The 13998-nt window shown below is 40.7% G+C and overlaps 1 protein-coding gene across 1 annotated transcript in view; it reads right to left on the bottom strand.

Moving 5' to 3' along the window:
- The window catches only part of SRP68 (signal recognition particle 68), a 59645-nt gene extending 47360 nt beyond the window's left edge, over positions 1-12285 (bottom strand). Inside the window, exons 1-3 of the mRNA XM_027872937.1 lie at positions 12108-12285; positions 3699-3765; positions 1851-1964 (exon numbers count right to left, since the gene is read on the bottom strand). Coding sequence (XP_027728738.1) covers positions 1851-1964; positions 3699-3765; positions 12108-12285 — 359 coding nt within the window. The remainder of the gene's footprint in view (positions 1-1850; positions 1965-3698; positions 3766-12107) is intronic.
- Positions 12286-13998: the final 1713 nt, after the last annotated feature.

Here is a 13998-nt window from a genome sequence, read left to right as displayed (position 1 = left end):
ATTGAAGCCTTGAAAGAAGAGATAGAAGAGTAAGGGTATAATCTGCTGGAAAAGATAGGAGGGGATGGGATCACATGTACATGTATAGAGGTTGACCTTGTTAAGGAGGAAGACTACCCCTTTGTCACAGAGGGGAAGAGGAGGAGAAAACAGGTGATGATGTCAAGAGGTTCTGAAATGAAGAGAACGGGATCAGAGGAAGCACAGTGGAACAGTCTCAGTTTTTTCAATAAAATAAGAGGCAAGTCCTCAGCTGGGGGATGAAGAAGAGGCATGGGAGAGTAGAAAAGGTCTGGAATAGCTTCTTTGGGAAATGAGACAGGAAATCAATTAGGGAGGAATAAAAAGCACTGCCCTGCTGCACTAAAGGCCCAGTTCAGGTTGAATAACGTGAATTTGTAATGTCAGCATGATTGTGAAGACTTCCTTGAGCTACTTTCAGAGACACGTTGGCGGTAAGAGGAACTTAAAAACATTCATTGCCCCAGAGTTCTAAAAAGGAAATTCATCTTTGTGTCTACTCTGTCACCAAGTGTTATCAATTCTTCTTTAATATTTGTATCTGTTTCTTCCTCTATATTCCTCTCCACCACTGCCCACACCTCCTGGCCAGCCATTCCGACTTCTTATTCATCTTTCCAAACCATCCTCAGCCAAATTAATCTTCCTTAAAACACCTCTAATGGCCACGTGATATTATTGTGCAGTAAGAAGTAATAAATATGAGAAGATTCGTGCGAAATAAGCAGAACCAGAACAACAGGACTAAAAGGAAGCTGAACTCTTGTGTAAATGAAAACCAGTAAGGGTCCCAGAGAATAGAGTGGCCAAATGTCAGATACAGTCACTATGGGGGTTGTTTTTGTTTAAATGCTTTTCTTTGTTACAAGGGAGTGTTCGATTCCTAGGGTTGCGAGTTGTAAACACAGAAATAACCGATGTGGCAGCTAGGTGGCCAGTGGATAGAGCACTGGCCCTGAGGTTAGGAGGACCTGAGTTCCCGGCCTCAGACACATGATACTCACTAGCGTGTGACCCTGGCTAAGTCACTTAACCCTGAACGACTTGCCATAAAGAAATAAATAAATAACTGATGTAAAAACAAAAGGCTTCAATAAAAATTTTAAAATAAGTAAAGCCTAAAAAAAAATCTTTAAAATAAAAGAGTCTATAATGGTATCCTATTTCCAAGCATATCAAGTAAACCTTCCTGTTTCTAGCTTTCAAAGTCTTCCAGTTTATTATCCTACTTAATTCAACATATTCCACTATTACTCAATATTCCCTTTTAAGATGAGTCTCCTCACAGTGCATTCTTACATACTATATTTAAACCTACTTCCATGACTTTGTTCATGCTGTTACCCTGTTAGAGAATATTCTCTCCCTTATCCTAATTTCCAGCCATCAGTCAACATCAAGCATAAAACCTCTGGCTAGTACAACTCACATTTCACTTCTTTCTTTGAATTCCTACAATACTTAGTCAGTAATATTCAATCTAGCACTTCATTACTTAATGTTTTGTTCTCTACTTCACATGGCTTAATGCTACCTCTTCACCTAGACTGTAGGCCGTCCAAAAGCAAGGATTTCTATTTTGTGTCTAGCATAGTACTGGCCAACTTATGGAAGTTCAAAAAGTACTAACATACATAACATCCTCTAAATAAATCAGAAGAGTTTGAACTTATTTTGTCCTTGAATAAGTAGTTAAGCTTTGGCCTCTTATTAGAATCTTAACTAATAAAGGACTAGGTTCCCCAAAGCCTGACAAATACTAACCATCCACCATGTCAATTCTAAATAATTATTTAGAAAGCAGTAATGAATTCCAAAACACTTAATACCTGTTGTCAGACAGAAGCTCTTCAGTTACTTTTTTTCCTGTGAATTTGTGTCTATTCCCCATCTTAAAGTTGAGTGTTTTTCGGAGCCGTCTTTGCCTACGGGAACAATAGCCCCTACAAATAATGACAAAGACTCAATCAGAGTCAAACAAAACGACAGCACAGTTTCTGTTTGGTTTTATAGCAGTAACAGTATTCTCACATGGTCAGGGAATAGGGCTAAACCATTTTATGTGAAATCATTACTATACTTACTATATATCGACCAAAACTAATTCAACATTTATTAAATTATACAAGGCACTTAGCTACATGTTGTGTGACATACAAAAAAATATACAACAGTCTTGCCCTCAAAGATCTTATATGTAATAGAGAAAACAAAGCATAGACACATAACAACATAAGGCAACTTATAAATACCAAACAGAATTTCAAGCACTCAGAGGAAATATGTTTACTTATAATTTGCCTTTTTAACATAATAGCTTGCATTTATATACTGCTTTACAGTGTGCAAGGCACTTTACATACATTATCTCATTTTATCCTCACAACAACTCTATGACGTAGGTACTACTGATATCAATTTTACAGATGAGGAAACTGAGGTTCAAAGAAGCTAAATGACTTGCTCTGAGTCACATGACTAAGTAAATGTTTGAGTCATGATTTAAACCCAGGCCTTCCTGACTTCAAGATCAGCACTCTATCCACTCTGCCATACTGTCTCTAAAATATAAAATCTTTAAATACATAATCTTTGCCAGTTATTAAGAGATATCTAGTTAACATAATGCTGTAAGGCAAATTTTAATATATTTTCTCAGTTTCCAAAATAAAAATGAAACTGATAACAGTACAAACACAACCAATGTATCACCACTATAAAATACAGATCCAGACTAAAACATACATCCATGACTGTTCATATATGTCCACAAATGAGTCTTGACTTTGAAGAATGTGTTATGTAAAGAAGTCAGCAGTTAACTAAAAATATCCCGTTAATCCTCAATAATCAGCAAGTATTATCAGAATAAATGGAATGGATTAGAGGTCAGTTAGGAATTTTTGTTCATTTCTCTTACCAAAACTGAAAGCCCATTACCTTACATCTACATAATTTTTTACATATGCTCAGAGCATTTGATACAAGGTGTCCCAAAATGCTTGACTAAGCTTAAAACTGCACTAAGGTTTTTTGGGACACCTTATACTTGCTAATCAAATTGATTGATACTTATGATTCCAAAGTATCATACTGTCTTACACAATATGAACTTGTTATATAGAATATTATTATTTACATTCTGATTTATTTTCCAAAAAGGACAACATTCGAGTTTTGCTACAAATAAACTTTGATGACACCCCTAACATTTGCCCTCTTGTACAATATTCAAAATACTCCAAAGCCCTACAGTTTACTAAAAATAACCTGAGGTTATAATCTTGTCAATTCAGCAACTGGAGGTAAGTGCAATATGGTGGACAGAGTACTGAACTTAGGTACTGAATCTGGATTGCAGTATACATACTGTATAACAAGTTAATCTCTGAGCCTCTCTTTTGTCATCTATAAAAAGGGGATACTAATACCTCACTAACCATGAAAAAATATATAAATGTATTATTACTGCAGCTGTTTTAATTTTAGGAAATATCCTCACAAATGAAATCTATAATTCCATCAGACTGAATAGGTAAGCTTCTTTTTGCAAGATTTAGGTATAGGGACTAATTTGCAAAATTAACTGTTTGTGGGGGTGCAATACACATTTTGAAAAATAAATGTAGGCATATCAAAGTGATACACATTTTCTATCAACATAATTACACACTAACCTGTATCTCTGAAAATCTCCATGCCGTAAACCATGTTGCTGTTGAGATTCCTTAATAATTTGGAGGACTGGAGCTAAGATTAAGGAAAAGTTTACAATAATACATTCCAAACAATCTGTTCCCGTTATTTTAAATCCATTTAAATAGTCATTTTGATATGTCACTTTTTGAGACACAGAAAAGAACAAAGAAAGCAAAGAAAGGAAAAAGTGTAATGTCCCACATTTAGGTTCAAAAAGTTAAACCAACAAGTAAAAGATGGGAGAAATGTATCTAAATGTCAATTTTTTATATGAAAAAGAACTGGAGGTTTTAGTTGTCTGCAAGCTAAATAGGACTTAACAAGGAGTTACTAAAAAAGCTTATTAGACCTTAGGCTTCAAACCAGAATAAGGGAGAAAACAATACCACTGGTACTCTGTGTTAGTCAGACTACCCCTAAAAGCCCTAGGTACTAGTACATCTTAAAAGTGATATTAACAAAGACAAGAAGCAGTTTGGCACAATACTGGTGAAAGTCCTATCCTTGACACGTAACAGCCACATGACCATGGACAAGTCACTTTATTTTGCTCTGCTCCAGACCTGAGTTCCTGCTCCACAGAGATGAAACGTGTTTCAAAAGTGGGTGTTCCCAAATTGATGAAATCCAGACACTAAAAAACTGATAATGAAGCTCAGGTCTCAAAACCATGTCACAGGAGCTACAGTTGAGAGAAATGGAGATGTTTAACCTGAAAGAATAGCTCAAAGGGAAGATGTGATAGCTTTCTTTGAACACCTGAAGGGCAGTCACGTAAAAAAGGGATCGGACATTCTATGCAGTTTTAGAGGAACAAGGACTTCAAATCAATAATGGAAGTAATATGGAACAGATCTGCAGTCAAAGAATATGACTCTCATGCCATTTTTTACTTCTTTTACTCCAACAAGACAGTGGAAGAAGGCATCTGGGTGATGAGGGGCTAAGAGGGAACTCTTGTCGAACGGCCTCAAATTTCTTCAGTAAAATATAAAGTAAGGTTCTCAGCTGAGAGGATGATAGGAGGGGGAGCCTTAGGATGTCCGAGGAGGGATGAAAACGTTTGGAAGAGCTGCTAAGGTGAGGCGGATAGTGAGTTAATTAAGGATGTGTGAAAGTAAGGAGGTTATGTGAGATGAATCTATAAAGATAAATCAGCACAGTTTCAAGATTTTCTCTAGTTTCATTCAACAGTAGTATTGGAGCAAAGGCTGCTGACGGTGGGAGTAATCTAGAGTAATCTAAGGCTTAGGTTTTGCAGGGCAAGATCGACAATACAACAAGAAGGCAAGGTACTCAAGAGAACTGGACAGTGTAGACTTGAAGTGGTTCACCAAGAGGTCAAGATGGGGAAAGGAGGTGCAGTGTAACTACTACAGAGGTGATGTTCTGGGAAAGAACTGAGAGGTCAAGGGAGTGGGGGCCACAGTGTGGATGAAGAACAGGGTCTAGGGTTGCAAGGCACAAGAAGAAGTGGAACAACAATTGACTGTAATCAGATAAGGGAATTTCAGAATTCAGGAGAATGAAAGTGGTATATTTATGGTAGATGGCAAGATCAAGGGTATGACTATCTGTGTGTGTGGCTGAAGTGCAGTGGAGAAACAGGTTTTGTGAAATACGTTTAGGAACTGTGAGATTTGGATGTTTGAGGAAGTATCAATATGTATGGTGAAGTCCCCCCAGTATTAAGGCAAGAGTTGAGAATAAAGACTGTGAGCCTGAACTCAATGAGGAAAGAAGGGAAATGTCTTGGAGACAACAGCCACCAGAACTATGATTGGATGATAGATATGGTATGAATAAATCTCAACAGAAGTTAAAAAATGATGGTGGTAGAGGAAGAACCTGGAATTGGCAATGGGGAGCAAGAAGTATCCTAACTCCTCCATCTCAACCAGTAACTGGGAGAATAAGCCAAAGTGCAGCTAGTGCTAGAAAGGGAAGCTGGGGAGAACATGTCATCAGCAGGGAGGCAGGTCTCAATGAGAGCCAGAAGATGAAAGGAACTGGGAAAGGAAAAGATGTAAAATTAAAATTTGTTACCTATGGCATTCCAGAGACTACAGTGGAAGGGCTGGGTAGTTTTAGAGTGAGACATTTTGGGGAAGGGGGAGTGGGGATGAGAGAAATAGGAATAAGGATTGACAATGGAAGACAGAGAATAGGGTTTTAAATGAGTCTCTCTCCTGAATTCTAGTTCCACATCAACTAGCAATGGGACAATTCCAACAGACTGTACCACAGGCATCTCAAACTCAATAAGTCTAAAACAGAATTCATTATCTTTTCGCCCAAACCCATTTTTCCTCCTAATTATCTCTATTAAATGAACTACCATCCTTCTAGTCATCCAAATTTATAACCTGATATTCTCAACTCTTTCCATTCCCTTAACTTGCATATACATTTGCCATGTCTTGGAGGTCTACATTCACAATATTTCTGTCCATCTTCTATTTATAGTTGGTGCCACCCTAGTTGAGGTTCTCATCACCTCTCACCTATACTACAATAGCTTAATTAGAATCTGTACCTATGTCCTCTCTTTAATCCTCCACACAGCTACTAATGATTTTCCTAAACCATGATCCTGACCATGTTACCTACGCTCCTTCCTACCCCCAAGAAACTCCAGTGACTCCCTATTTCCACTAGGATAATACACAAACTCCTCTGACTGGTTTCTAAAGCCTTTCACAACCTGGTTCCAATCAACTTTTCTACACTGATTTCATATTACTCTCCTTTACATATTCTATTTCCAGCCAAACTGCTGTTTTTGCTGCTTCTTAACAGGATATTCCATATCTCATCTGCAGACCTTCACACTGGCTAACCCCCATGCCTACAATGCATTCCCTTCTTATAGCTGCTTCTTAGAATCCTTTGCTTTCTTCAAACTCACCAAGTTCCTTGAATGCAAGGATACTGTTTTCATCTATCTCCCCATGTCTAGCTTAATGTCTGACACAGAGGAAGTACTCAAGTAAAGCTTGTTGAACCAATTCACCATTCTTGACATGTCCTCTCCTTTTCTATCCTTTTTTGTCACATTGCCCATTCCATACCCATAAAGGCCTTTTAAACCTTACCACCCCATCTACATTTGAAGTTCCTTCCTTCAAGGCCCAATTGAGGTACCCATATCCTCTATGAGACCTTACCAGATAACACTCCCCAATGTACCCCCAACCCAGCAGAATGTGATCATCTTTTCTATCTCAGATTTTTCATTTCACTTTGCTTGGACTTCTCTTTCATGCTTTCAATCCCCTCTGTACGAGTTCGTGGTGAACCTGTCTCCATCCCTTTTCCTACCTCCATCAGATTTTAGGCTCCTTGTGGACAGAGTCTAAGTCATATTTAGTTTTTTTACCCTAATACATATAGTACATGTTTAATAGAAGTTTGCTGAATCTACTTTAATTAGAGCTGTTCAAAAATAGAATGGAGGTGCCTCATGAGATACTGAATTTGCTATTACTGGAAGTCACAGGATCACAGATTTGAGGCTGGAAGGGACCTCAGCAGTTAAGCAGAGGCAAGTCACTTGTCAAAGATCAAAAAGGACATTAAAAGCCACCTACTCTCATCCCTTTCTTTTATTGATGAGGTTCACTGACTTTAATAAAGTCACACAGGTAACTGGAGCCAGGATTCGAACCCAGGAAGATGGGAAAATTCACTTATTTGTAGGAGTTGGCCTGGATTAGACCTGTACAACCTGTAGCCAGACAAAGGATTTCAGGCGGCCCTAGAAAAATGTAGAGGAAAACATTCTCTACATTTTTCTAGGGCCGCCTGAAATCCTTTGGTGTGCCTGCAGGCTGTAAGCAGACCCATGGGCCATAGGTTGTGCAGGTCTAGCCTAGATGATCTCTAGGGTCCTTCTCAACCCAAAGATTCTATAAAATAATGAATACAAGTGGGCCAGCAGATTATTTGTTAAATATTCCTACTATGAATTAACTTTGTCCATTCTGTCCATCCTCTTTAAATTTAATACTCAAGAGTAAGCTGAAAGCTTTACTTCTTTAGCACTCCTAAACCACTGAAATGCTACTTTGTAACTTTAAAAATAGCTCCTTATTTTACACAATCACTTTGTTAAATAGCTTAAATATGCAATTTTTACATATTTTATCACCAAAGAACTGAAGATTACTTTTTTTTTTTGCTTTTTGGTGAGGCAACTGGGGTTAAGTGACTTGCCCAGGGTCACACAGCTAATAATTGTCAAGTGTCGGAGATCAGATTTGAACTGACTCTAAGGCTAGAGCTCTATCCACTGTGCCGAAGATTACTTTTAAGAGGACCCTGAACAAAACCTAAACATATCCGACTTTCCACTTAGACCCAGCGCTGTGTGCATTAGGATTAAGGACTTAGAACTGGAAGGGATCAACTTCATTTTACAAATGAGAGAACTGAGCAAAATGTTAAGTGACTTGCTCAAGGTTATACAGGTAGTAAGAAACAAAGCTGGGATTTGAACCCAGCTAAATATTTACTATTATATCTGACTCTTTGCAGTTACTTCTGAAAACAGAAACTTATTTATTCACTTGTATTCCCTTTGTTACCAAACAAACAAGGAACTCCACTGAGGCAGTTGGCTGGTATTTCCTAAAAGCTCATTGGGGCACTGCCCCCCTCCCCTCCACCCCATCCACTTGGAGAAAATTTCTAGTTTAGACAATTGTCTAAAAACTGGTAGGGCTTATTTAAAATATTTCACCAATACAAAAGGACATCTATTCTAATACTACACGCATATCCACTCTAGTCTCAAAGAGCAAGTCTAAAGACGCGGAAAAAAATCAGGCTGGTCAGATGCTCAGGGAAATGATTCGTTCTTTCCAGGTCATCTCCCCTCTTCTCCCCTTCCTGAACCCCTGGTAAACCAATTTAACTCTACACTGTCTTCCTCTCTTAAATCCCTAGCCTCTTTAACATATTATCAATTATGCCCAGTCAAGCCTCAGCCTTGGATCACTCCCACCATTCCTCACCTTTGCTCCTACACACATGATGCTGAAGGAGGTGGAGAAAAATCATGCAATCATTCTGAGTCCACAAGCTTATGTTATATAACCTCAATTGGCCCCTCACTGCTACTAGGCAATCCTACTATACCTCCTTTATCAACTCACTATCCCACTCTCCACGAAGGCTCTTCCAAACCTCTTCATCCCTCTTCAAACTCTGCCCCTCCACAAACTCTCTCAGCTGAGAACCTTGCCTCATATTTTACAGAAAAATTGAGGCCATTCTCTATGAACTCCCTCTTCCTCATGTCCTACCATTCAAATGCCTTCTGCCATATCTCCTCCCTCACCTCTGTTTCACGTGAAGTGGGCTTACTCCTTACAAAGCCCATCTAGTTGTTCAAGTGATCCAATTCCATCCCATCCCCTCCAGCAGATTACTCTTTCACTTATTTTCAATCTTTCCCTCTATACTGGCTCATTTCCCACTGCTTAAAAATATGCCTATGTCTCCCTATACTGGGGAAAAAAAAAACCCTCCCTTGATCCTTTCTATATCTCTTCTGCCCTTTGTAGCTAAATTCCTTGAAAAAGCATCTATAATAGGTGCCTCCACTTTCTCTCTCATTCTGTTTTGACTCCTTACAATTCAGCTCCCAATCTCATCATGCCACCAAAACTGCTTTCTCCAAAGTTACTAATGATTTCTTAGTTGCCAAATCCAATGGCTTTTCTAAATCCTCATTCTCCTTGACCTCTCTGCAGCTTTTGACACTGTTGATCACTCTCTCCTGGTTGACCTAGCTATTTGACCACTCCTCCTCTGTCTCCTTTGCTGGATCCTCCTTCCAGATCACATCCCCTAACCGTAGGTATCCCTCAGGGTTCTATCTTTGGCCCTCTTTTCTTCTCTCTATTTCACTGGGTGATCTCATCATCTCCTATGGATTTCATTACTATCTCTATGCTGATGATTCTCAAATCTACCTTTTCTGCCCCAAACTCTCTGCTGACCTCCATTCCTCCAACAACAACTACTTTCCAGACTTCTTAAACTGGGCATCCAGAAGATATCTTCAACTCTATACACCCAATACAGAACTCATTATCTTTCCCCCTAAAACCTCTCTCCACTTCCTACCCCTACCTTCCATTTTACTGTAGAAGGCAACAGTATCCTCCCAGTTCCTCAGGTTTGCAACCTAGGAGTCATCCTGGATTCCTCACTATCTCTATTTCCAAGGTGCTGCCAAGGTTTGGCAATTTCACCTTCGTTACACCTCCAGAATGTCCCCTTCTCTGACTCTGCCACCATTCTAGCACAAGCCCTCATCTCCTCACATCTGGTTTAATGCAATAGCCTGCTGGGGCGTAAGCCTGCCTCAAGTCTCTCCCCATTCCAATCCATACTTCATTCAGCCACTAAAGTGATTTTCCTAAAGCACAGGTCTGACCACGTCACTTCCCTACTTAATACACTCCAGTGGCTTCCTACTGCCTCCAGAAGCAAATACAAAATGCTCTATTTGTTACATTCAAAGCTCTTCATAACCTAGCCCTCGCCTATCTTTCTCTTCTTACACCTTACTCCCAGACACTCTAATGACATTGGACTTCTGGCTGTTCTCTGAACAACACATCTCTCAGCTGTGGACATTTTCTCTCGATGTCCCATATGCCTGGGATGTTCTCTATCCACTGTTCCCAATTACTGATATCTCTGGCTTCAAGTCCCAACTAAAATCCCATCTTCTAAGGAAGTCTTCCCTAACCCCTCTAAATTCCAGTGTCTTCTCTATTATTTATTTCCTATTTGTCTCGTATATAGCTTCCTTTCTACATGTTTGTATGATGTTTCCCCAGTTAGATGATAAGCTCCCTGAGGGCAGTGACTGTCTTTTGCTTCTTTTTGTATCCCCAGCACTTAGTCCAGTGACTGACACAAAAAGTAGGCACTTAATAAATATTAATTTATCGATTAGGTTGATGCCTGGTATCCAAATGTAGGTGCCAGTATATAGCCAATAAAATATCCAGTTTTGTCTGCTGCCGTTAATCTGAAGGTGGACCCAGATATCCAATTTCTTCAAGCTGATCCTTATGTTATAATGATTTGTCTTCTTTCATTTACATTTCTTACTCAACTGGGAAGCTGACTTTCCTCAGATTTGAAGTTGCACCAGACTCAACTAATTCAAGTAATAACATTACAAATACTACAACATCCAAATTTTCCCTCTCTAAAAAGGCCTCTCTCAATAATCCTTTTTAGTTAAAAATGTCCAAATATTTGAGTTTATACACTGACCTTCCTGACAACTTTTTCCTAGTCTCATTTATTTCATATTTTTCAAGAAATTTCCTCAGTCCCCACAATCCAAGTAAAGATTATGGATAAAAGAACACTCCAAATACAATCTTAAAAATGAAAAAAACAAAAACCAGAAAGATACTTATCTCATCAGAAGATTTAATTGGCTTCAAATTCAATTAATTTGAAGTTCCTAATACTATCTATACATACCTTTCATTTAATGTAAATATACAGCTATACTATTTAAAAAAGAAGAAAAGGCCTTATTTCCTATCAGTACTATATGACAAGGAGAGAGCCAACATGTGCCTTCACACCATATGTCAACTTTCACATATCACAGCGGATATGATAGAGAAATTGTTCTCTTTCAAACAGTTTATAAAAGGCTACAAACTAATATCATACACCAATTCAAAACTAACACTTTACAGAAAACCAGAAAATTTTTTTCCGCCAAGCATATCTGAGCTCCCCCCCCCACTCCACCCCCAATATACACAAAACATCCCTTTAGAAGGCTTTAAAAATTTGTTAAGAGGTGACCACACCCTAGAAAGTATCCTAATCGGCCCCAATTTCGGCGGAGGAGGAATCAAACCAACAAAGTCCCACTGTCCAAATAGTTCTCTGAGAACAAGGCTCACTGAACCAGCGACTAGGTGGGCAAAAGCCCTGCCTTGCTATTCAATGACAAAGGGACTGAAACGGTGACATTCAGGAGCCAGAGATTTGCAACCATCGTGGTCGTCTCCTCTGTGGGAAGAGGAGCAGAAAAAGAAGAAAGTATGCGCGCGGGCACAGCTCCCCTCCAGGGCCTGGGGGAGAAAACGGGGCCTTTTAGGGCGCGCCCCCTCCCCCTCCCCGCCTCCATCTATCTCCTACCCCCACGATCGCGGATCGAGAGAGGACGAGGTAGCGGCAGAAAGGAAGGCCGGGGTGGGGGGAGACGAAGGGGCCCTCGGGCCCTTCCTGTAGAGCCCAGGCTCCCCTCGGCACCTCCTCCCCCGCCCCCCGGCCCGCCGGAGAGACACGTCGTCACTGCGGCCCGGGCCCGGCGGAGCCCACGCCGCCCAGGATACTCTCCAGGCCCAGGCTGTCCCCGAATCGTCGGTTCCCCTTCGACCCGGCGGGAGGAAGCTCATTCTCCTTGTTCTCCTCCCCGGCGCCGCGTCCCCCGCTGCCGCCGCCGCCGCCGCCGCCGCCGCCGCCGCCACCGCCACCTCCGCCGCCGCCCGGGACCTGCTTCTCCGCTGCCATGTAGCCGCTGTGCCGCAAAGCAAGACGGGAAAAAGGAGGCGAGGAGCGAGAGTCGGATGCTCAGGGAGCCGGAAGGCGCGGGGCTGATGGGATCGTGGCGGACCGGTTGGCGGAGGGCGCGGCATAATACTGTCAATGAACTGATGCTGTTGCTACTGCCGCTACCTCTGCGCAGGCGCCGTGCAGTCAGAGCGTAATCTAGCGGGATGGGGTGGATACCTCCGCGAAGGAGTGGGGCTGTTTGCCGACTTGCTGCAGCTTCTCGAGGCTAAGAGGCGGCGCGCTCTTCAAGTTCACAACCTTCTTCCTACTTACCAAATTACGCAGGCGCTAGCTTTCAGCATTCATTCATTATTCATTCACTTTTTTTCAGTTTGTTTGCTTAGTTTTTTTTCATTCATGTCCAAGTCTTCGTGATCCCTTTTGAGGTTTTCTTGGCAAAGATACTGGAGTGGTTTGCCATTTCCTTCAACAGCTCATTTTACAGATGAGGAAACTGAGGCAAACAGGCTTAAGTGACTTGCCCATAAACTTGGTGTAGAGGATCACTTTTTTTTGTACTTTACCATCTCAGGCTTTTCCCTATGTCTGGAATTTCATCCATCTTTTATAGAAGACTGACATATGTCTAGATCTAGAGTAGGAAGGCGCCTTGAAGTCTCCTTTTACAAATGAGGAAACTGAGACCCAAAAAAGTTAAGTGATTTGACCAAGGTCACACTGGAAGTCAACATCAGAAGAATTGACTAGAAGTCCTCCCCTCTGCCTGTTGAATTCCTGCCCATTATTTAAAGCCCAACTAAAATGCACCCCTTCTCCACAACACCTTACTGGTCAGTCAAGAACTCCCCTTCTCCCTACAGAATTTTAGACATTTTGCATGTCTCTGTAAATGACCTTATCATGTAACACTGTGGTTTACAATCATGCTAGCCTCTTCCCATATGAGCAGAGTTCCAAAAGTAAGGGAATAAGTCTTAGGTTTTATCTAAAGTTTGAATAACTTTGTGTCATGCTCAGAGCCCAGCACAAAGTTTAAGGGAGAATATCCTCCATGTGAGGCAAAGACTGAAAGTGTATATGAGGGGTCATCTAATGCCAAGCAAGGCTACATGCTTGCAGCAATGACAAAAGGTTCATGGGTGAAAACCACACCAATTTCGCCCCCCCCAGCCGCCTTTTTTTTCACTGTTAGTCTCAGCTCTTTATTAACTCTTTCTCCAGCGTAAAAAGTATTCTAGTTGGCATACTCTGAAATAGGCTCATAAATTACCAAAATTGTACAAACCAAACTTTTTCTCAAATGGACTCCTTGCCTCTACCCCAGACTAGGAACCAAAGAAATTTCTCCTCCTATGGACTAGCTTCCCCCCTCTCAATTTCAAGCCACAAACTCATAGGTTTGAACTAGACACTACTAATGACCATATAAGAATTTATTAGCAGTATCAATTGTATAGAGAATGAAGATTGTTGTTGTTTGTCCTTTGTTTTTTTGGTTTTTGGGGGGGAGGGTTTTTGGTTAGGCAGTAGGGTTAAGTGATTTGCCCAGGGTCACACAGCTTGTCCTTTGTTTTTGAAGAGAACTAATGACATCATAGATGATCTCTTGACTTGCTTGTGAATTGGATTTAAGGAAGGCAGAGTTGCACAAAGTTGTCAGTCTCACTTTCTCTTCCAGAATCATCCAAGTCCAGTGGCAAGACAAAAGTC

Source organism: Vombatus ursinus, unplaced genomic scaffold, assembly GCF_900497805.2.
Source record: "Vombatus ursinus unplaced genomic scaffold, bare-nosed wombat genome assembly UNPS02014801.1, whole genome shotgun sequence".
Classification (NCBI taxonomy): domain Eukaryota; kingdom Metazoa; phylum Chordata; class Mammalia; order Diprotodontia; family Vombatidae; genus Vombatus; species Vombatus ursinus.
The sequence above is the reverse complement of the archived record's forward strand: the minus strand, read 5'-3'. Positions and strand labels throughout refer to the sequence as shown.